The 23,775-nt window shown below is 40.4% G+C and overlaps 1 protein-coding gene across 1 annotated transcript in view; it reads left to right on the forward strand.

The window, feature by feature from the left end:
• Window positions 1-23,775, forward strand: part of cdh13 (cadherin 13, H-cadherin (heart)) — a 467,262-nt gene that overhangs the window by 286,713 nt on the left and 156,774 nt on the right. The window contains exon 8 of the mRNA XM_034210651.1: window positions 11,463-11,641. Coding sequence (XP_034066542.1) covers window positions 11,463-11,641 — 179 coding nt within the window. The remainder of the gene's footprint in view (window positions 1-11,462; window positions 11,642-23,775) is intronic.

Raw genomic sequence — 23,775 nt, forward strand, 5'->3', positions numbered from 1 at the left:
CTCCTGCCGGGGGTCCTGCCAACCCTGTGTCCTGTCCCGTTGGAGGCCCCGCTGTCACCTGTCTCGCCGGGGGTCCTGCCAACTCCTTGTCCTCTTCCGCCGGGGGCCCTGCCTACTCCTTGCCCTGTTGCGTTGGTGGTCCCATTGACACCAGCCCAGGTCATGTCCAGGATCCCGTCTACGCCTGTCCCACCGGCTCCGGCTCCGGTGCCTGTCCGGCCGACACCGGGTCCTGTCCGGTCTTCGCCCTTGAGCCCGGCCCCCTGAGTGCCATGGCCTTCGCCCTCAAGCCCGGCCTCCTGAGTTCCCCAGCCGTGGTCTTCGCCCTCGAGCCCGGCCCCCTGACTCCTCGAACTCTGCCTTGCCCCCGGGCCGTCCGCCCGAGACCCCCTCCATGGACTTTGCCTTGCCCCCGGGCCGTCCGCCCGAGATCTCCTCCATGGATTATGCTTTGCCCCGGGATGTCCGTCCTGTCTTCCCCGGTGCTCCATGTCTGTTTGTCATCATTTCATGTCACTGTCACCCATGCTTGTCCGTGTCTCCTGCCTGTTCCTGTAAGTTTGTTCCTGTCTGTCGTGCTCCCCGGTTTTGTTTCTGTTAATTAGTTTCTTGTTTTTTCATGCCTTCGGCTTTTTATAATAAAGCTCGCTTTTTGTTAACGAAGCTTTTTTTGTATTTTTTAACTGCACTTGGGTCCTCTTTTCCCCAAACCTGACAAAAATGTATCTGCAGATCCCTATAAAGCATATTCATTACTCGTTATTCTCTAATCGTTCATTAAAGACTGTATATAATGGCTATTTTGCACATACCTTTCAAGATTTCAAGATGTTCAAAGGTTTATTGACATATCATATACACAACTACGGTGTAGTTATGCAATGAATTAAGCACTTGGGTTGCAGGTTCCTCAACAGTGCATTACAAGACATCTATCAATATGTGTGTACCTCCACTATTAAACTGTCATATTCTGCACATTTATTATTCTATCTACATACATCTTATAAGAGTATAATACATATGTATAATATCGGTTAAAATAAGTGCTTCAACATAGCTAACATTGCAGGAAAGTTGATTGTCAAGTTCCAAAACAAACCATGCAATATGTTAGACTTTAAGTACTTTGTCATGCTTAATATTTATCTGTAGATACCCCCAAAGCGTTTTGCTTACATGTATTTAAAAGAAGACCTTAAGCTAAAGTATTATTTAATGTTTTAATAAAGCATAATTAGTTTGTCTGTTTTGCACATCCTCCTAATATCTTTGTACATCCGGCACAAAATTATTTTATTGTAGAGATCATTTACAGTTACTTCTTGATATTTTATATTCTATATTTCTATCATGCCTTCTACTTTCCCCCTATTTTGTATGTACTCTTAAATGTTTTCATCAAATATAACACATTCAACAAAACATGCAGCAGACCTTAGGCAAGGCAAGGCAAGTTTATTTATATAGCACCTTTCAACGCAAGGAAATTCAAAGTGCTTTACAAAAATGAAAGACATTAAGAAAAAGGCATTTAAAAACAGTCATTAAAAAGCAAAACAATCTACCTGCATTGCAATTACTCTAAACGTGTAATAACGTGCTTTAACCAGTAGGTGGTTCGGATTATAAAGCTGTCAAATCTACAGTGTTAACACAATCAAATATACTGCTGTTTCTGGTTTAGGTTACAATGGATATATTTTTGTTATCCACAGACGACCACACATATATTGTTTTGATATTTGTAACACAAAAGCGATGGGAAAAACCCACAGCAACACAGAAAAGATGGTCTTAACATGACCCAGCAGTCTAGTTAATAAAACATAATAACATCAAAACTAAATATTACTATTAACTTTATTTTCAAATTAAACAGAACGGTAAAAGAATAGTTTCCGGTCTATTCTGAGGCCCGATCTCTGTAGATAAATAAAGAACTAAGCCAGATGTGTAATATTTAATGCAGCCGAACCATTTATTACAATGCATTTATGTGATGATTTTCAAAGAGTAAAGCAAGCACTAGCTGAATAAAGTATGATTTTATCTTTTACGAAACGTTTTATTTTCATATGGAATACAGTCGGAGGTCAACCAATCACAGAGCTTGAGGACTAATCACAGGTTTTGTCGAGCAAGGTGCATGGTGTAGTCTCAAACGATAGCTGAGGATTATGGGTAGTATAGTGTCTTCGGCCATCCTAAACTCTGATACTACTATTTGTTTCTCAGAGTCGAAGGGGAAAAACACAAAACCATTGTACACAATTTAAACCAATCAATGTTGTGTAATTAACAAAGATAAACTGGTGTTTTTGAGTTGATGAGTAGTGCAGATATCGTTGTGAAAATTAATCGACAGTAAGGAGAATACTTATTTCCGGGTGTAACATTCTCCGTTATCCAATGGGAATGGACGCTCACATTGCCTTTAACTGCCGCCGACATGGACCGATGCGGTGCTTCCCTGAGCGTCAAATACCGCCGCCGATGGGAATACATTGCAATCACTTGAAAGCTCTTTGCGTCCATTTATGAAGCTGAAGGAGACTCTGTGCCTCATAACTGCACGCCAAAGGACCCTGACCAAGCGTCGCTATTGGACTATCAGGGAGTGAGACTGTGTTGGTTTCCTCCATACTACTTTGATAATTTGCTCCAATAATAATCAATCAGATCGATGGATTCCAGAGAAGAGGAAACTTTGAAGGCCTTTTTGTCAAAATGATGACTCGGTGGCAGTCATTATATAATGTGACATATTTTGCTTCGGGTCAATGTGACTGATTTCGATAGAGCAGGTCACATATGGAGATTGTTTAAACTGGCTTAAAATTGATAATATATTCCTTCCGCATAGACAGGAGAAGAGTATGCCTTTGTGGCAAGTCGTCATTGGAAGCAGTATTCATTGTCATTGTAAGTCTATGTTTCAAACCCTTAAGCCAGTCGGTGATTGTTGGAACTGTAGACCAACAAAGATGGTTCTGATCAGTTTTGTCTCATTTCTGAATTAAGTATGCGTGTTTAAGGATGAGCACGGAGGATTGTTTGTGTCTGACTTAGAAGAGCATATCAATTGTATGTTTTGTACAGTAATACACGGCATAATGCTAAGAAATACATGACAATTATAGTGTATGCTCTGTTATGTTTTCATCAACCCTACTGTAACTCTAACCTCTTCCCAATCTGTGGTGGAGACGATATACTGTATTGCTTGAACTTCTGAGTCATTTATCCTGAGAATGAATGTTGATTGCACCCTTTCAAATTTCAGACAAAGGCCAAATGTTAGTAGTCATTTGTCAAGTAGGAATAGGGTGAACTATATTCATTACTCAAATGAAACAGCAAGATGGCTAAGTAATTGAGGCTTGCACGTTCTTCTGTCTTTCTATGTCTGCACAGTATTCCTACAAAGTACAAATACCTGCAGCTCAAGCGGTGTGATTGACAGTAAATTGCCCAAAAGCATTGACTGTGTTGACAGTGCTTACATGTGACAATGAATATGAATACGCTTCCGAAAAGAATGAATTGTCTAATAAATTATGTTTTGCATAAATCAGTAGAAATATAGTCACTGGAGTCATTACTGGAGGCAAGGTGACAATCCAGAACTGAACAAGAAAATGCAAATGTTTGCCTCAGTTAATTCAACATTTCTATGAGCAAACAACAAATTCCAGATCTGTCTTAATACATTTAGTAAATGTTAAGTTTTTGTATCAGTATTTATTAGCAGAAACCACCTTCACGATGAACTGTACCTGGAAAAATTAGAACATTTACTTTGTATTATAAAGTGCCTAGAGTTCTCTGCTGGTGTTGATGGTGCATTTGCTGAAACAGTGGGTAAGGTGATACGTTTAATTGTCAGTTCAGAAAGATGTTCACGATAGTATCTGTACATGGTTGGTGTTGCATTAAAAACTTGAATATAAAGTAGTTTTTTGAGAGATTAGAAGTGTGAGATGAAACCAGATAAAAATAAATGAACTGATAATTGGATTGACGAAGAAAGCAACAGTATTTTACTCATCATTTTAAATGTATTGTATTTAAATCCTTTCTTCTTGTTTCTTCTTTTGCAACAGTTGGATGTAATTGTGTCGTGGCTTTGTAAAGGTTGTCCATTGTGGTACATCACATTTTACTTTAAATAAAACATAACATAGATAGGTCTGTTTAACAATGTCATGGGAAGTACTTTCTTTTACATTTTTAAACTGGCCTATTTTTTCCCCACTTTGGCCCAATTACCTAATATGAACATACTGTATGAAAATACATGCACAACGACTTGGAATGTGGTTTCTCTTCATTCATATTCTCCTCTTATAAACACTCCACTCCCAATCTGTTTTTCCTTTCAGAAGGCCTAATACAATTCAATTATGTTTTCAATTATCAAGTTAAGATGTGATTTCATTACTCAGCTTTGATTGTTTGTTTAGATGGAAGAGTTGTTGTGCAGGATATTCTGTTCATTAGCTTCCCTGTTATTTATATTCTCATTAGGCGGTTATTTATATTATCATGAGCAAATGTGTCATTGACATGCTGTAATGAAACTGTCCCTCTGTCAATCAGTATCTATAACATTGTTATGTATGCATTTATTCATCATATAGCATCATTTATATTTAGTCTATTTTGGCATGTTACATGTCAATCGGGACACTTTTTTTCTCCTCACAAAATGATGAACGCCTATATTTTGTTCTCCTTTGTTTGTTGAGCACATTGGGTTGCATCCAGCATAAATGGTTGATTATCTAGTTTGTGCCAATGGTCCAGCTGTGGCCTGCAGACAGTGGGTGAGAAGATGAGCATGAGGAAGCTGCATTGTGGAGGAGGCAGCACAGGGCAGTTGGACTGTATTTCCCTCCATTCACTTGACTTTCAGCTCGTAGCTCATTATCTCAAATTTAGTTTAGGTGCACAGACTCGACAAAAGTGATCTTTTTATACAGCTTCCGCCGCTGCTGTTATTGCATCTAATTTTTAAAAGTTTTACGAACTAGCTCAATGGTGAAACTATTAGACAAAACAACAGTTGCTTCACCCCCCATGCTGTATAGATTATCCTCAACATTTGTGATGCAAATGAAAAATATCAAAATTGGAATCACGTTGCAGATAGATCCGAGCACAGTGTGAAAACATGACGACACTGTGCTGAAAAAGAAGCACAATGGCTAAGAGTTGGTACAGAGTTGCTTTTTGGGATAAATTAATAATAATATTTATAAACTTCTGCTTAAATGTCAGAGCCAAAGGGAACTGGTGGTTACGAATCTCCTACAGTTTTTTAGCAATCTATCAGAATTATCTTTTTTAATAATGAGTCACCATGATAGGGTTGAAGCCTCTAATGTAAAGTTACTATTTTATGGGAAAAATTAAGTAATCAAACTGATATATCTTGCATTTAAAAAATAAAAAATCTACAATGTTATAACACACCGTAGGAAAGGTACTTCTGTTAATGTTCAAATGTTTTATGTTACGTATGTATCTTAGGGTATTGTTTTTCATATTGCCAAATCTGACTTTTTTGAGCTTGAGAAAGAGCCATGTACTTAGTGTACAGCCTCGACAGGCACCCTCTGGAAAGGCTTTTTTTAAATGCTGGAAAATAGCTGGGTTTGTGCTGCATGTGCCTGAAGCTCAGTTTAATGGGCTGGAGAATTTTAATGTGCTTAGACGGTTACAAAACTTTCCAATATACTGAACTGACACACATTCACTAGTTTGGCATAACCCCGCATCATTGTGCAAACATGTAAAAGGTAGAAAGTCGTGAAAATAAAACCATTAGGGGAACGCTACTGCAGAAAACACACAACAGCAATTATACTGTACGAGCATGAAGTGATTTGATTTGAAGAAAATCTGATTTTTATAAATCATCTCTTTGTAATGAGAAGTGTAACAAAAGCCACAGAGGCAAACTGACGGATTGACTTCCAATCACTGAAGAGTTTTGGAGTGTCAGCAAAAGGAAGGCAAACAGCGTAAACAGAGTACAATAAAGCATTCAGTCAAGTCTGTCTGCTGAAAGAGGCATCACCAAATATACTCTACACCTTACTACTTAATAGAAAAGACTGCATGTGTTTACAGCTGACAACAATACTCATTTTAGACATGAGTGGGAGTACAAAGAATGGAACTCAAAGAGGCCCATTCTTTGCCTGTGGGAAACTATAAATCAACAATGCATTGTGATGAAGAGCGCAAAAACGTTTAGTTTGTTGTCCAAGCAAGCATTTATGTTTTTTCTTTTCGTCGAATAATCCATTGTAATCAGAATTGGTTGCGGTTTTCACTTCCATCTGTTTTAATTTATTTTTTCTTTCGAAAATATTAAACATAATTGAAGGGAAAATTGGTCAAATGTCTGCTGGGAAAAAGTATGATTGCTTTATTTATACTGAGACTTAAAGAGTTAAAGCTATCTAATACTTTACCGAAAAACTAAAATGGGAGAAAAGTTGGAGAAAGTATAAGTGTTTATTGTTTTATTATTATTTAACATCTTATTCAGGGGATTTATCAGTCTAGGGTGTCATAACCATGCATCACGCTGCATATGTTTTCAACATGGTTTTAATTATTGGGCCCATTTAGTAAAAACAGAAGGCACCTGTGGGGAGAAAAAATGTTATATTACTAAAAAAAAGTGTGTGTTGCTGAATTGAGAGCTACAAAGAAGGTTCCCATATGTTAAAGCCCCTTGCAACTTGTTTGTTAATTTAAAGATGATGACATTAATATTCATTACCAAATATGCAACATTAAAAGTTTAAGTACAGAAAAAAACACTTTCTTGCTTAGTTAATAGTAATGAGTTGAGGTCTATTCTAGTGTGGTTTGATCAGAGGTTATTGACAGTGGTGGCAATACAACCATCACAGACTTAGGTTTAGAACCCCGCTTATGTTGCGGTGATATAAAGAACGAGCAAAAACACAAGTACCGGCAAAGCTCATTAAAAATAACCAAGACTCTGAAATGTAGAAACCCGTCTCTTGTAACAACAACCATCAATAAGTGTTTTATTTAATGGCAGTTAATGGACCATATATGCTTTACCATTGATACTGAACCCTTTGACTTTGACAAACCACTCGCTTTTGTCTTTTTGTAACAATAGCCTCCTCCCATATTTGACACTGGTATACATAACTGCCTCTACAGTACATACAAATAACCTTGTACAAACGTTACACATTATCAAATATCATATCGAATTATGTGGAATCTTAATATGGCTACATACTAAAAGTGTATAAAGTATAAAGTGTATGGCTCTTAAGCTCCTGAAAAAGTGTTGGAAATTCAGTAGGGCCAGTCTCTACACTCATTTTTTATTTTATATTTCTGTTTCTCTCCCCACTTCTGCTACCACTGCTTTCTTCTCCTTATGATTATGTGCTTGTAAGTCATCTTCATGTACGATCTCCATACTATTGCTAGTGGATGAGATGATTCACTTCTGAACTCCCTTTGATCTCATTCGCACCTGAGAATAGAACAGGTCAGCTCTTACTCTTTCTTACTCACTTGAGTCTGATTAATATAAATCCCATTTCAGCTTTTCAAACATCCATCGCATGTTGAATAATTTAAAATAAAATTCTCATCACTCACCCTCACGCCGATACACTGTGACACAAAGACAATAATGTGCACACACATTGTAGCCTCGAACCGGAACTAGAATCACATTTACCCTTCTTTAAAAGAAAATCTTGTCTATGGTCTCTTGCCTCATCTTGGCTCTTCACACGGTGTCAGCTCCCTGGTGGCACCCACAGATGTGATGGCCCCTGCTGATTTCCCTTGGTGTTTGAGAAAGATATTGGAGTTAGCTATCGAGCACCCTGTGACGAAATCAATCCAAAACATGTGTACAGTATGTGTGCGTTTTCTGTCAGTCATCGTGTCTTTTCATGTCTGGATCATAGATGTTTTACCTCATAGCCCGGTTCTTTGTTGCTTTTCTTTCTCTTTTTTTTCACCGAACATTACATCATTTCATAATAACTGGATGATTTGGAGTCTCTCTCTCTCTACCGTCTCCATCTTTATTGTATTGCTTTTCACCGACTCCGAGCTGGTGTCATCCAGCAGCACGGCAGATGGAAGTGATAGGGAGGTAATGGCAGTCCTGTGTTTTCACATCCATCCCACAATCTAAACATCCAATGCAGTTAGGATTGATTGAGCCTTGACCGGCCCCATGATGTCATGTTAAGATTTACCACGGCATACATCAGTGTGGCTGTTATACCCAGCCCCATTGTCCCATTACAGAATGCTGGATGTTTATCATGTAAGATGATTACTGCTGATGCCCTGTTGTATTCCTGACTGACCAAATGCTTATTGGCTACGTGATACTGATTTGTGAGTGGAATTATGGTATCTGATGAAGACAGTGACGCTTGAGAGGGCTGATATCCCATAAAACATGTAATAGGATTGCATTGCGTTCAAGGAACCTCGGTTAGCCAGCGCAATGGAAACATAATTCACTGAGATCTGTTCAAGATAACTAATTTAGTCACTGTTTTAACACTAATTTGCCACTGGTTGGTGTGTCACTGTGCAACACTGTGTGTGCTACCATGTGTGTTTATGCGCAACCTCACTGACTCATCTTTAAGAGTGTGGCTTCAGAAGTGTGAAGTGGAACAGAGTAACGGTAATGAAGGAGATGGGACTTTGTAATTGTTCTTCAGAGGAAGGATTACTGGTTTACTTAACCGTTAATGGTTCACCTTGGAATGCAAATGCCAAGGGGATAAAACCCACACCTCTCTGCCCCTCATTACCTCCAACTGGACTAAAGATGTTTGGATCCAAGCCACCATTATTTAACGTAGACTTTGCATATTTCCAGCCCTTTCTGTGTCTTATTTGAACGGTTCGACTAATGCACTGTGGCAAAGTACTGCGGGGTATTAAGGCGAAGCAGGAAAAGAGATCGATGTTTATGAGCCGTGCGACGCAGTCTTGCTATTTGGTGCTTTTGAAAATGTTTTGTTAAGTATGTGGGTCAAGAAGGAAATCAGAAGGGGGTTTCTTGCCAGAAAACACATAACTTCAGTGGGCTTAATCCTTTCACAAAATAAAAGTATCAGGGTCTTATAAGGTAACTAAGGCAGGACTTTTAACAATAAAATACCAGCTCCAATATAGATTGAAAATACTGAAAGCAGAAGAAGAAGAAGCATTTTAGAGTTACAGTGCATTATTTTGACCTAATCTACTGATAATAGTTCTTAACAGTTTCAAGTAAAAAATGACACCACGCCAATTAAATACATACATTTCAATTTATATCACACAAACACACAAAGGCTTCCAGACTTCCTATCCATCTGTGGCCCAGACACATTGTCTCATCAGACTGCGGTGACATATCTCCCTGAAAATGAATCAAACTTAGAGCTTTGACAAATTGAACAGTTATTCAGCCGGTGATATTTTAACCAGAGGTGCTTGACTGAAAGCTGGTGACATCAAGGCCAAGAAGTACTGGATGGAGATGCAGTTTATAGACACTTCTGCCCGCAATGAAAAACACTACTCAGAAGTGAAACGATCTTACATGGTCTGTGTGTGAGAGTGTGTGCCTGAAACCTTGGATATATCCCTGCGTTTGTGTCTGTACTTCCCTGTATGTGCAGATTGAGTGCGTCCTGGTGAATGTGTGTGACTCATGATTGACAGGAGAGTGAGATGGATGATTGAGTGTGTGTCAAGGATTGCCTCCTATTTCAGCTCAGCTGCGGCGGGCAAGTTTTCCATTTTTGTTCCCATTACCAAATAAAATGCACCATGCTGTTAGAGCTGACAGGAGGGAGAAAACACATAATTGGGAAAGGCTCACTTTTTAAAACGGCTATCTGTAGTTCTAAATTGCGCTTCTCATACATCTGCTGCCATGATTGCTTTCATCTCCAAACACAATTTGATTCGATCAAATATATACAGTATGTATAATAGTTCTTACTCATTCATATTCAATAAAAATGTTGAGGATAACACAGCAAAGATAACTTATTTCTGCGAAGACAAACATTAAACCATCATAGGCTACAGTACATCAAATAGTGCATCCTTCCTTTCAACTGCAGAAAAAGATGAATTACAATGTCACGATTTGAAAGGTTGATCTTCTGACTTGGTGTGTTCATGAGCTATAAGTCATTATTTGGAAACAACATGGACGCTACAAAGAAGATATGTTGTATTTTATAACTCAGACTCAGAGCCTTTAAACAACATGTTGATAGTTGATGTTCTGGCTTGTGGGGACGTTCATGTGAAAGAGTACATTTTCTCATTATTCCCAAAAAATATAATTGCAGCACAAATGCCCTGTGTGAAACATCATTTGCGTATCCACCACGTAATTCTGACCCGCTCAAAAACATATTTTGGAACTTTAGCCCATGCCATACCTTTCCACCAAATGTCATGGAAATAGCTCAGTAGTGCTACTCTGTTGCTCTCTGTTTCTCTGCTGATGCAAGGCTCAAAGTTTAGCGGGTGTTGATGCTGTACAAACTGTAAAGCCCCATGAGATAAAAGTATAATTTTGAATAACATTTGATTGATTGATTGATAGTTTTTCCCTAGACTAACAAACAAAAACAAAGCTCCTTGAACGGTGTAAGTGCACGATACACATACACCCTTTGGCCACCTCACTAGCAGACCCAGAAAATCTAATATTCCAATCTTTAAGAACAGCCACTTCTTACCTGTCCAACAAGTGCACACATACTGTGCAGAAACACACACATACATGCGTACACCCATATAACAATTTCCCACATCCATGTTTAACCCATGACAGAACTGACTAGATTTATCTTCAGTGGCATGCATATAAATATAAAGCATTTTACCAATAAGATGTCTTCAATCTACATGGCACAATGTATATGGCCATGCCTCTAGTTTAGTATCCACATAGTATATTACATATTAAATAGTATGTAGACAACAACCCATCCTCACTTTGATTGTCTTGGCTAAACCATGGTAGCATGAACATGTGTTCATAAATGATTGAATGTGTTCTAGTTTAAAACATGCATCTATAACCTTTGGGATGTAAATCTTTTGAAATACAAAATGTCAAAATTAGCATACTTTTTGAAGGAGTGTGACTCTTTAACCTGTTCCATTAGTTCCATTCCTGAGATTTATTTCAGGAGCTTTTTTTTCCTTCATGTGTCGTTTGAACAATACAAAAATGAATCAATCTCAGAGTAGAAAAATGAACTACTGCTGTATCTTCAAAAATGTTATTTTATTCCTAAGATATTTAATTCACAACACCAGCTTTTAGAATCCTCACTCACATATCCACTATGACAAGTAAGTGTGAGCTCAGACTCAAAACTGTCTTTTCCTGTCTCCTCCAGGAACCACGGTGATGACAATGACGGCGTTTGACGCTGACGACCCAGGCACCGATAACGCGGCGTTGCGCTACAACATCGTCAGGCAGTCGCCGGACAAGCCCTCCCCAACCATGTTCTACATCAATCCAGAACGAGGCGACATCGTCACTGTCATCTCCCACACGTTACTTGACAGAGAGGTTGGTAGACTTGGCAAACGTGTGCATATGTGTGGGTGTGTATGTTGTGTTGCTTTGCTCTGGGTGTACCACTTGGAGAAGGACCATCAGAGAGACTCTCAGCTGGACAGGTTCTTGTCACAAGCCACTTGCCATTTTTGAGCTGCAGCTTCTGGGTACATCCACTCTTTCTCAACACATCACTAATGCTTTCAAGGTGAAGTTATGGCGCATTTCCACTACAGGGCCTCGCTCGGTATGGCTAGGCCTCGTTAGGCCTTGTTAGGACTGGCTCACTTTATGCTGCATTCCCATTACAGTTTAGTAGCTGGGGCAGTAACTATAGTAACGCAGTGTAGGCGGAGCCGTGACGTCATCTTCAATGAGAACCACAGCCGTTAGCTGTTAGCACTCAAGCTCACAGCTCCTCATATCTGTTCAGATTCAGAAACTGTACAAAGGTTAAACATGTACAAACCACAGACTGCCTGTGTCATGGCGAATACAGTCACTGGTTTATTTATGTCTGTATGGGCCGTTGTTGTGAGTGTGGACGGTCGGAGCATATACTGCGTTAGCTTAGCCGATCTCCATTTAGAAAACACACATTTTTAAAGATTTTTCGCCTGCCGTCTGTCTGCAGACTTGTCAAAGCATTAATTCATGGTTTTTACTAACCGGTATCAGTATGTTGTTACTTCGGCACCATTTTGAAACGTGTATTACAATTAAATCACGGTCAAATATGTTCATTTTGTTGTAGTTGTAGCCCCCTTGCCAGCGATTGTCTTAGCATACTCAGCCCGACTCAGCCTGGTTGTTGGCTCAGAAAGAACCTCGATTTTATGAGGCCAGAAAAACTGTGAAATAGTACCCGCTAGCCGGAACTACGCCATGTGGAAACACAACCAAAAACAGGCCGGGCACGGCACGCTTAAAGCGTGCTCCGCGCTGTAGTGGAAATGCGCCATTAGTGTGTATCTACTGTGTGTGTGTGTGTGTGGCCTAGCATTACTATACTTGTGGGGACCTACATCTGTTTACACAGTCACGTGTGGGGACTCGCCTCCCTTATGGGGACAAATTGGAGGTCCCCATGAGGGGAATCATTCATTTTAGGGTGAAGACTTGGTTAGGTTTAGGATTAGGGTTAGGGTAAGGGTAAGGCATGTGTTGGTTATGGTTAAGGTTAGGGTAAGTCTCCAGGAAATGCATGTAAGTCAATGTAATGACCCCTGAAGTGATGTGTGTGTGTGTGTGTGTGTGTGTGTGTGTGTGTGTGTGTGTGTGTGTGTGTGTGTGTGGGTGTGTGTGTGTGTGTGTGTGTGGTGTGTGTGTGTGTGTGTGTGTGTGTGTGTGTGTGTGTGTGTGTGTGTGTGTGTGTGTGTGTGTGTGTGTGTGTGTGTGTGTGTGTGTGTGTGTGTGGTATTCTCCACTTTATGTGTGTGTATTTGAGAGAAAAAGCGCTGGTGTATTCCAATAAGCATCCGCAGAAGCCAGATGAGTGTCTCTCAATTTTTCCGTCTTACGGGAGCGAGACAACGAGATGATTGCTTTTTCAGCAGTGTGACGAAAGCCAGAACATCGATTGGCTTCGCTGGTGGAAGAGGAATATTAGCTGTTGTCAGACACTTAGCGCATAGTTTAATTGAGGTGATACACACTCATCCGCTGGCTCTGGTAGTGTCCAACAAGCCTGGCTGAAAACCTCCCATCCGGAACTGCTCGAACCAGGGCGTCTAACCGCCCTGACGAGCCGTTCCCCAAGCTACAGTAAACTGTTTAATAGAGGCGTAATTGATTAAAAGTACGGTGAAATTAGATGTAATCAATGCAGTGAGCACTGTCGCTGCTGGTTTTGTGTGGAGAGATTGTATGAGTCTTTTGGAGCTTATCAATTACAGGATATTTCAAACGAAAAATTAAGAGAACATAGAAACATAAAAACAGCACTTGTCCGCCCAACTGCATCATACAGTAAATGTATTACAATCACGAACAGTCTGGAGTTGGAATATGCAGTTAACTGCTTTTTTAAGAATTGTCAGCCTGTTTGTGACCTCAATAAATCTCTAGAAAAAGCAGATTACTCCTATCACTTTATTCTCCATTGACGATAAACTCTTGAAATTATTAGTAAGTCCTTCAGAGTCACCAAGACCTAAGACCAGAGTCAGTTATCTTTATAAATCAGGAGAATACAATTGGAGTCAAGTTTCATTATTGTGCTTACTTTGTTAATTTAATAAGCACATTAGGTGGCATATGGGTTTGTCCAAACACATTATTTGAAGTACATTTTATTGGGAGCTGTCTGGACATGACTGCTAACACACCTGTCAGATTTGCATCTGTTTTGATGCACAGATATGGAATGGTTTAACCCTTGTGTGGTGTTCATATTGTTGTTACTCAGCCAGTGTTCGTGGGTCTGGTGGACCCGCTGCCTTTTTGGGCTTCAATTCAACATAATCAAACTATTTTATGTTAAAATACTCAACAGATGTTTACTTCATCCCAATTACAAGCAAAACAGCATATATGGTTAATATTTGCCCTTTTAGATTTGATAGATCACATTAATGAATGAAAGTGCTACTGGTTTTTTGCCCGCTGACCGGCTGGTCCTGTGGCTCATCTTTTTTTTGTAACTAGCTGATGCTCAATCTCAAGTCACTGTCAGACTCAGAATTCTCAGAAATGTGATCCTCACATTCTGAAACCTCTTCCTCTTCCTCTATATCATCAGGTTCTCTCTCTTCCAAAATCATTTGCAAGGCCCTCTGAGCAGAGAATCATTTGGCCCTCTTGATCAGTTGTGATAAGGACCCAAACTGGCAAAGCTTTATTTATTGTGTCCCGCCCCAAATTTGCAGCTTGGATAGAGTGTGAAAAAAATAAAGATTGGTCCCGCAAGACATAATAGAGCAGACAGGTGTTGGTGCTTGAATGTATCAACAATGTTGCAACCTTGTGCAGGAATGGCAGGGGCAGAAACACAAAAGTCTCTCCCACACACACACACACACACATTTTTCTTTAGCTAAATAATGAAAATGGGTCCCTCATACCCGAACACCATACAAGGGTTAACTGGTTGACGTGTTGAAGACGTTTGTTTGAGACCAGCATTTGATGCATTGGATGAGGCTGTAAAGTGATTCTCCACTGATTTGACACAGCTGTTTACAGCTCTTCAGGCACATTAAAAGTTATCTATGCTGTTTTGGGCTCTAGAGGGAGCTGTGTAATGTCTGATTACTTGCCTACAATGATATGACCTAGCACTGGTTGGGCTTGAAAGGTTTAAAAATATGAATAAATTGAGCGTGAAGTTAGTCAAAAACATGTTGACCCTGCTTTCCAATGCCCATCATAAGTCTGACAATGTTGTAGTAGTGCAGTGCAAAAGCGCAAATATATTCTAAGTTATGGAAAACCATTAGAAACATTTGATAGCTGAGGGTTTTCATGTTGATTTTACGTTTTTCATTCAAGAATCACTGCTGTGACACAGACCTCCCAGACTTCAGTGTTTTCTTATTATTTTTCCTCTGCTGTGCAAACTCATTTGTGTTCTACAGCAACTCACACAAATCTTCATGTCAAAATGTCCTTCTTGAAGGATTTGTATGATTTGTATGAGTGGTGTCACAGTCCAAAGTCTTTCATATCAGAGCCAAGAAGTAAAATCCAATATGGCTGTTTTTTTCTCTCGATTAAATAGGGAACAGATACAGTATGACTAATCCATGCCTGTGATTCCACCTCTCCTTGGTATTTATATGATTTGAGATGTGGCCACCTAAGAGCTGTATAATATATATTCCCCTCATCCCCGTCATTGCCATAACTTATTAGTGTTGCGGATTTTTCGGAAAATTCCTCAGGGATTTAAGCAATAGTCAATCCGCAATGCAGCAAAAAAAACAGAGAAAAAGTTAGACCTCTTCAGAAGCACAGGCAGTCAGCAGAGCCAGATGGAACTGCAGAAGGCATACGTTTTAAACTGTCCTCCTCTAGGTCTGGAGAGATGTAAACCCTGCCACTATAGCACATTCTCATAAATTTGGCTCTGGCATGACACCCATCGATTCCATCTGCCATGCATGGTATAGTTTTTTAAAATAGCTAATCCAGCATATGTGTGACAGGGAGGTTGACACAACAATACAAACAGGAAGCAGAGGGAGAAGACAGACAACGTGAGAGATGCCCAAACGTTGCACCTCACTTGTCCAAATTCCACAGACATTATTCAGGTAGAGCTCTTACCACAGGGAGGCAGAAAACAATCCAGTGAAAATTGGAAAATCAATTATGTCACATTTAAATCAGTAAGGTTTTCCCTCTAGTGGTTTCTCTTTGGAGTAAAATCCTGTTTTGATATGTATATTATAACACTGCTCTGTTTTTCTCCTCACTTTGGACACATCTCACCTCACTGTATTTTCTGACACACATTGCTGTTGGATCAATGGCAGGCTGTAATTTTTGAAAGCCAATATTGCTGGTGGGATGGGGCCATTTATATTGTCAGTCTGAAAAGACAAAGTGAGTAGCTTTCACTGGATACACATCTGGAAATCTGGAAATCTCTCTTAATCATCTGTCTTCCAGATAAAAACCTTCATCTCCACCTGTTTTCTTAATACATCTGAAAATGTCTACTTATGAGCTGAAGCTGTGCAGTGTAGCAACCACATGCACACTAACTTCACATAATATCACTTTAATTATTCAATGTTTTGTAGAAAGAGGAATTCAAATTGATTTAGAAAATATAACAAAATATAAGAAGCATATGCTTTCTTGACGCTCGGCGTAACCTTGGCACACTGCCACTCCAACATCCAATCCCAGAGCTTGAAGATTAATCACGGGGACAGTAGTCCTAAACGATAGCTGGGGATTATGGGTAGTGTGTGTCTTCGGCCATCCTAAACTCAGAAATGTTTTTCGGATTTGATATGGCATTAACACCATATCCCTACATGCATTGCGCCTAAAACATCCAATCAGCGAGCTTAAACCATAGCTGAGGATCTTGGGTAATCAGTTCAGTGACTGTGTATCGCAATGATGCTCGAAATGTCCCTTATAGGCCTACGTCTGTTTCCGGTTATTTTTATCTTGAAATTCAGTTCCTGACGGACGCCAAAAAAGTCCGACATTATACGATTTAAAATAAAAACAATAATCGTGGCTTGATATTGAGTAAGAACATGTTTTTATGAACCCCACAGCTTCCGGTCTTCCAAGACCCGAAAGGACAAAAAGACGTGCTGCAGGCACGAAACATACTACCAATAGAAATACATTGCTTTTAAAATCGTTCTGTGTGACACGAAAAAAAGGAGAAAATCGTGTTGGTGAACACGAATCAATAGATTAAATGTCGTGACTATAACACGAAATGCAGTGAGACTGGGTTGTGGATTTAGTTGCCGTTAGCGTGGTTAGCCATACAGCTAGCGGTCAAATTAGATGATTCAGCTTGGGGGTGCCAAGTGTTAAAGGTCCCATGTCATGGCCATTTCTACTGATCATAATTATATTGTTGAGGTCTACTAGAATAGATTTACTTTGTTAAATGTTCCAAAATCACATTGATTTCTCATACAGCATCTCTGTATAGTATGTGTATTCACTCTCTGTCCTACACGCCTTGTTGGAGCTCCTGCCCCCCCCCCCTATGAGCCCACTGTGCTCTGATTGCTCAGCTCGCCCACTCTGTTCTGATGAGTCCACCACCGTCACAGCGGGAACATCAGTGTTTATGTGTTACAATGGCGTTTGTTAGCAACCAGAAAGTGACACCAGTAATGACAAACAGATGAGAATGCTGCGTGGGGTCTGGGTGCCGTGTTGGCGGAACGTTGCGGGGCTCGCTGCTCCGCCCTTTGAGGTTTGAGGAGTGGACAGTGTGAGCTGGATTACTGCCATTTACTGGTGTAGTTTCCTGGTTGCTGCGTGGGGACACCGCGGAACTCAGCCTGAGCACACACACACACACACTCACAGCCAGGCGGGCGGAAATCCGCAGAGCCGTGGCTGAGAAAAGATAAGGCTGAGTGAGTGTGTGTGTGTGTGTGTGAGGATTGGACCAATCCGCGGAGCCGTTACATCACTATGACCGTTACATCACTATGACCGTTACGTCACTATGACCAGGAAGAAAAAAAATCCTAGTTTGAGTGGTTAGCCATACAGCTAGCAGTCCTATTAGCTCATTCTGGGCGTGCCAGGAGTCAAACATGGCAAAAAAACACCTGTACTGTATTCCCTTTCATCAAACTGGCAATAATCCCAATATCTCAGCTGGCAGTTGTATCAGTCAAACCCTAGTCTCCTCAGTCAAGTGTGCTTTCATGCACCACATCGCATTGTTGTCACAGCAGTACAGTACATCCTTTTCACAGGCTTGTGAATCAGAAAAGAAGTGAGGAGAGCAGGAACGATGGAGGCAGGCAGGGAGCATGGTATTTCCCTCTAGTCTACAAAATAACAAGGCTCTTCTGAATGTGCTCAGGTGTACTCAGGCGATTCATTCCTTACAAGCCGTATACTAACTTGTAACTGACATGGATCTTAAAACTAACACGTGTACAATACATGTTCTGCAGTCGTTTCATTCATATATTGTGATTTATACTGTGCTGATTGAATAATGAATATAAATATGCTAGAACACACACACAGAAATGTGTGATATATGTTTTATTGCAGAGCTGAGGATGGGGTGTTCAGAGAGGTTATTACACAGACTAAATAAGACAAATGAAACAGGAGAGCTAAGGTTATTGGCTTCATGCGGAATATAGTTAAATCTACTGTTATAGAGTGATCACATTTCCAAGACAGACGCAGACACAGACATCTGTCGGTGCCACACACACACACACACACAACACACACACACACACACAACACACACACACACACACACACACACACACACACACACACACACCACACACACACACACACACACACAACACACACACACACACACACCACACACAAACACACCAATCATTGTGATCTATTTCAGTCTATGGAGTGTCTGTGTGCACGCAGGCTGTAACCTGAGAGGACAGACTGCTAATGGCAGTGTGACTTTCTGACTCTCTAATGCTCTCTGGCCAATCTGGGAGCTGTCACTGCTAAGGATAGCCAATCGATAGAGTCGTCCGACCCCTCTATCCCCTTCCATGTTCGACAAAGGTGAATTACATGGAGATCAAATTGAGTATGTGGGGCGGGATTGTGGTGTTTATATTCAATCAGGTAAAGTCGCAACTTTCTTTTAACTTGACTAGTTTCTATGAAGAACGGTTGTCAGAACTTTTACATTTCTTTATTTCTTTATAAGCTCATCTTAACAACCAATACACTACAAATATACTGTATATATATATATATATATATATATATATGTTTTTACCTGAAGGCAATTTCCATAATAGCGGTGCTAAATCATCAATTGTAGAAACAGATATGCCCCTGCAGTCTGACAAAAGCCCCATTCTTCATTTAAATATATGCAGCCATACGTTAAAAATAATCTTTGTTGACAGGCAAGGTGGTTTCCTTTGTTGAGGCACGCACATCATCTGTCAGCGAGTGATCTTGGACATGTGTTGTGAATAACAGATGTACTATCCTGTCGTGCGCACTGTAAATGCCTTCACTGCTCGTATATGCTTAACTAGAACAAATCCAGAGTGACAGGTAGACGGATGAATGTACGTAATTATCTTTGATCAGCAGTATCATATGTAATGTTGGCTGTACTGTAAGTAAAGTGGCCCAGTGTTTGTTTGGTGCGACCTTGGCGGTGCTTTCTGACAGCGTTTGCCTGATAAGAAAGCTTATCCTCTCTAATGGCTTATTTGGCTCGGCGGACGGAGTGGCTACACGCCTATACTCTGTGATGAATGACAACTGAAGCTCTGGCAGGTTCCGAGCTGGATTCATTTTCCTGCACTTTGATTGTTGCAACCACCCCTCCCTTGAATCGTTATTGTTTCCGCTCGTTGAGCCTGTTCATTACATTGTTTTCTCACTTATTTTCATTTTGTGTTATTTTCTTTCTTTGTCTTCCCTGCCTCATAGTCTATAGCTTTTTTGTTTCTGTCAGCCTCGCCTCCGCTTTTCTGTCAACACTTCACTCTGGACATCCAATTACTTGCAGGTCATAGCATAGTGATTCCATTCAGAGCAGCGCCATTCAGCGCCGGCCTCAAACAGCCATTCAAATTACATCCTCGGCTGCCTTCAGAGTTGCCTCTCTGCAAAATGTTGTTTTCAAACATTTCTGGGGGCACCACCTAATCTGATCCCCCAAACATAATTGAATGTCAGTCGTCACATAAAGATGCTTTCCTCTCTTCAATTAGCGTCTCGTTTCCGTGTGTCACAGCGACGAGACAAAGCAGACAGAGATATTTACTCCTCCCAGGTAGAGGCCGTAGAGAGTTATTATATTATGCCATTTATATGCAAATAATACAGCATGGGGAACACATTGATAGGATTTCATTACAGCAGATTTGATGTGCACTTCAGTTTATAAACTCCCTTTCATTCCCCTATTATGATTGGGAGATTGGAATAGTGCAACTACAGTAGATGAGCCTTGTGGAGAGAGATGCAGCTGAGTTTGGTCGGAGGAAGAAGGCCCAGAAGGTTTGGAGTGGATAAGAGGAAGAGGTGCATTAGAGTTTGTGAGGCGGCTCAAAAGAAGGATATGAATCGGAGAGAGACTGAAGTGCACGTGGTTTATCTTCCAAGAGATGCAGCCTCCAGTCTGGAGCTTAATGGCGACTGGGGAAGGTTCAGAGAAAGAAACGTTTTTTTGCAAACAGGATAGTGATTTTATTCATAGCAGCAGCAAAGAATGCAAGTCCCTCTGTATTCACCACCCAGCGAGGTATTTTTTCAACCATATCTGTAGCCTTCAGAGTTGTGTGGTAGTAATTTAAAGATACAGAAGGGTATATCTGCAGGAACTGAGAGCACCAACACCTACTGTATATACATGAACTACATCCAGTGTGGACTACAAGTAGTGTGAAATATATTCATGGGTCTTTTTACACAACAAAAAGTTTTCCTATACCCTGTTGCGTCTGTTTGCTGATGCTGTGAAGGGAGGACGGAGGCAGTTGTCACTCGCCAAATGGAGAGTTTTGCTGATGATTAACACAATGATCTTTGGAGATTGATTTGTGTGTGTGTGTGTGTGTGTGTGTGTGTGTGTCTGTGTATGGCTGTGTTGATGGTCTCCAGTGCCCTCAATATCTGAAATATTTCTCACTGCTAAAATGTATCAGTTGGGGACTGTATTAACAATGGAAATTATCCAGAAGACTGTAAAGTTCAGAATAATTAATTACGAAAATAAACTTTGATTTTAAAATAATTTTATTGTGAGACATAAACACATTACTCAGAGATGATGACAAAAAACAAAATGACAGATTAATGTAGATTACCGGTATACTACAGGTTTACATACACATTTTGGTTTAAGTATTATTATAACATAGTGTGTCGCTTTCCAGACATGCTTGAAGACTCCTAAGCTTCTAAAATGTTTTTTCAACCTTTTCACAAAGAATATACTTATTAAAAAATGATTTAAATGTAATCTACTGCTTCTCCCTCATAGAACAATGTATCTAAGGCCTGCGCACCACCCAGATATGTGCAACACTTAAGCTGCTTAAAAGTGAGTCGTTCTTAAAGGAATGGTATGCTCATGACACTCATTTAAATTTTTTTATCATCCGATAAAACAGACCAGTCTCTGCCAGTCTCTCTTTTTTTTTTTTTTAATCCGATGACATTATCAGTGATTTTAAACTGATTAATTACCGAAATAACATCAACACTGTGGGCGGCGCCATTTTACCGGACGTGACGTAAACCATGCGTTTGGTTTCGAGGACACGTTGATGTTCATGTTATTTACTGTAGTTACTCTCTTCAAATATGCCTCATTGTATCGCGAAACATTGCCACAATTCTGATAGGAACAATCCACGGAATGCTCGGTTCCATCTGTTGCCAAAAGGTAAGCGTAGGAAGTACGTTCGGAGGCAGTGGCTAGCGAAATGTGGCCGGCCCGAACCGAAAGATCCACAGGCGCATGTATGCAGCGAACATTTCAAGTTTCCGGACGACTACTCTGAGAGTATGATAAAACATAACATGGGATTTATTGAACAACCATTACTTAATGGAGATGCAGTACCATCGGTCTTTCTGGTGTCATCACTGACCAGGACACCAGTTCGGCCAGTTGAGAAATCGCCCTCTGCAAGTGTGAAGCGACGGAGGACCAGAAGTAGTGCTCGGAGTAAGAATAATGTATGTTATGGCGCATTGCCATTGCAGCGGGTAGCCCCGTTTAAACGTCCTTTATCGTCCAGGCCAGGCCAGTTTTTGGTGGCCTTTCCATATAGCGTAGTACCGGCTAGTGGGTATTTCCCCCCAGTTTTTCCGGCCCCATAAAATCGTGGTTCTAGGGCCAGGGACAACAAGGCTGAGTATGCTAAACTAGAGAGGGAATCGCTAGCAAGGGTGGTACTACATGCATACATATCTAGTAATCAAAATCATTGTATCTACTAAGTAGTACTAAGTAGGCTCGAACCTGTATGGCTGAATTCCCCCTTCCAATCTCTTCATATTGCTCAAAACTTCGCCATGTTTTCGTGTGTTTACCATAGACTGTATATGGTGTTTACAAAGTGAACGCATGGATGACGTCACGACCATCACGTGACTACTGAAAATGGGGAAAATGGCAGCGGCCTGACGGAATATACAGGTTTTGATAAAAAAGAGCTATAAAATCATTATTTACCGGGGAATATCGCTGATTTATTCAGGGTATGGTTTAAACATAATGTTTCACTAAATACTGAAGTTTTGATTAATTATCTAATGAGTGGAGCATTCCTTTAAGAACAGCCCTTTAACTAACACCCTCTCTAGTTGCTGTTCAGACACGTAAAGCTGTGACAATGCATATACTACATAAGATAAACAAGTCAAGGTTAAAACGTGGTTAAGGTGCATGACTACATGCTGTTGTGTACAGTACACAACTGTATTTTCTTTCTTTTTAAGTCACTCAATAAGTGTAAATGACCTGTAAAGGAGTTACATTTACACACATTGTAATGCAGAACTAATACAAACCCAATAAGAATAAAATAACATTTCCTCACCAATACTTTTGAAGATGACGCTGAAAAGAAAAGTTCAGAAAAGAAAGTGAAACACTTCAGTACATTACCAAGAGATCCCATTAAAAAGAGTGTTGCCATGGCGTGTCCTTATGTGATGGCCAGTAGCCAGAGTCCTGGCAGCTGGAATCGATACAGTGTAGTTGGTGTGAACCCTACCCACCTCACGCTCTCTTGTTCTTCCCTGAAATGAACAAGGTGGAAACCGTTCACAGGCATTGATGAAATACGGCTCCTCTGCTTCCCCCCCCTCCATCTCGATCCGTCCTCCTCCTCCCTCCCACCCTTCCTCTTCTATCATGCCTCTGTCCAGTTGCATTAGTGAGGAAATGAGATTCCCCGTAATTAATTAGATCTCTGAGTGCCAAAGATGAAGATTACATCCCAATGAAGGTTAGAGGTGTCAATCACAGTTTTTGTTTTCAAAGATGCACATTCCTCAAGATAAATTGAGCCCCATGGGCTTTGTGGGTAAGAGTGTGTGTTGTTAATCGTATTTCTCCCTCCAATTGCTTTAATTGAGTCTCACTGACAGTAGTCAATGAGAGCCTGGGACCTGAGAGAACAATAAGGAGGAAGATTGTATTCACAGGAAGAGCAGATGAGATGCTCGCTTACAGAAATAGAGTGAGGGAAAATGAGGGATAAAGGTAAACATAATGCGATAATTAATACACCAAGAGGAAGGAATGATAAAGAGGAATAAGGTACGACAAATTGATTGATAGGAGTGGATAGAAATAAAAAGTGTGAGTCAATCAGAAACCATTCAAGTAGAGACCATTGCGATGTAACGCCAAATCCAGCCAGTTGCATTCCTGCTTGCTCCTACTTACTCACGTCTTAGAAGAAATCTATCGACAAACACACAGAAATATAAACAAAGGGCAAAGT

The sequence above is a fragment of the Gymnodraco acuticeps genome, unplaced genomic scaffold, assembly GCF_902827175.1.
Source record: "Gymnodraco acuticeps unplaced genomic scaffold, fGymAcu1.1, whole genome shotgun sequence".
In the NCBI taxonomy this organism is placed as follows: domain Eukaryota; kingdom Metazoa; phylum Chordata; class Actinopteri; order Perciformes; family Bathydraconidae; genus Gymnodraco; species Gymnodraco acuticeps.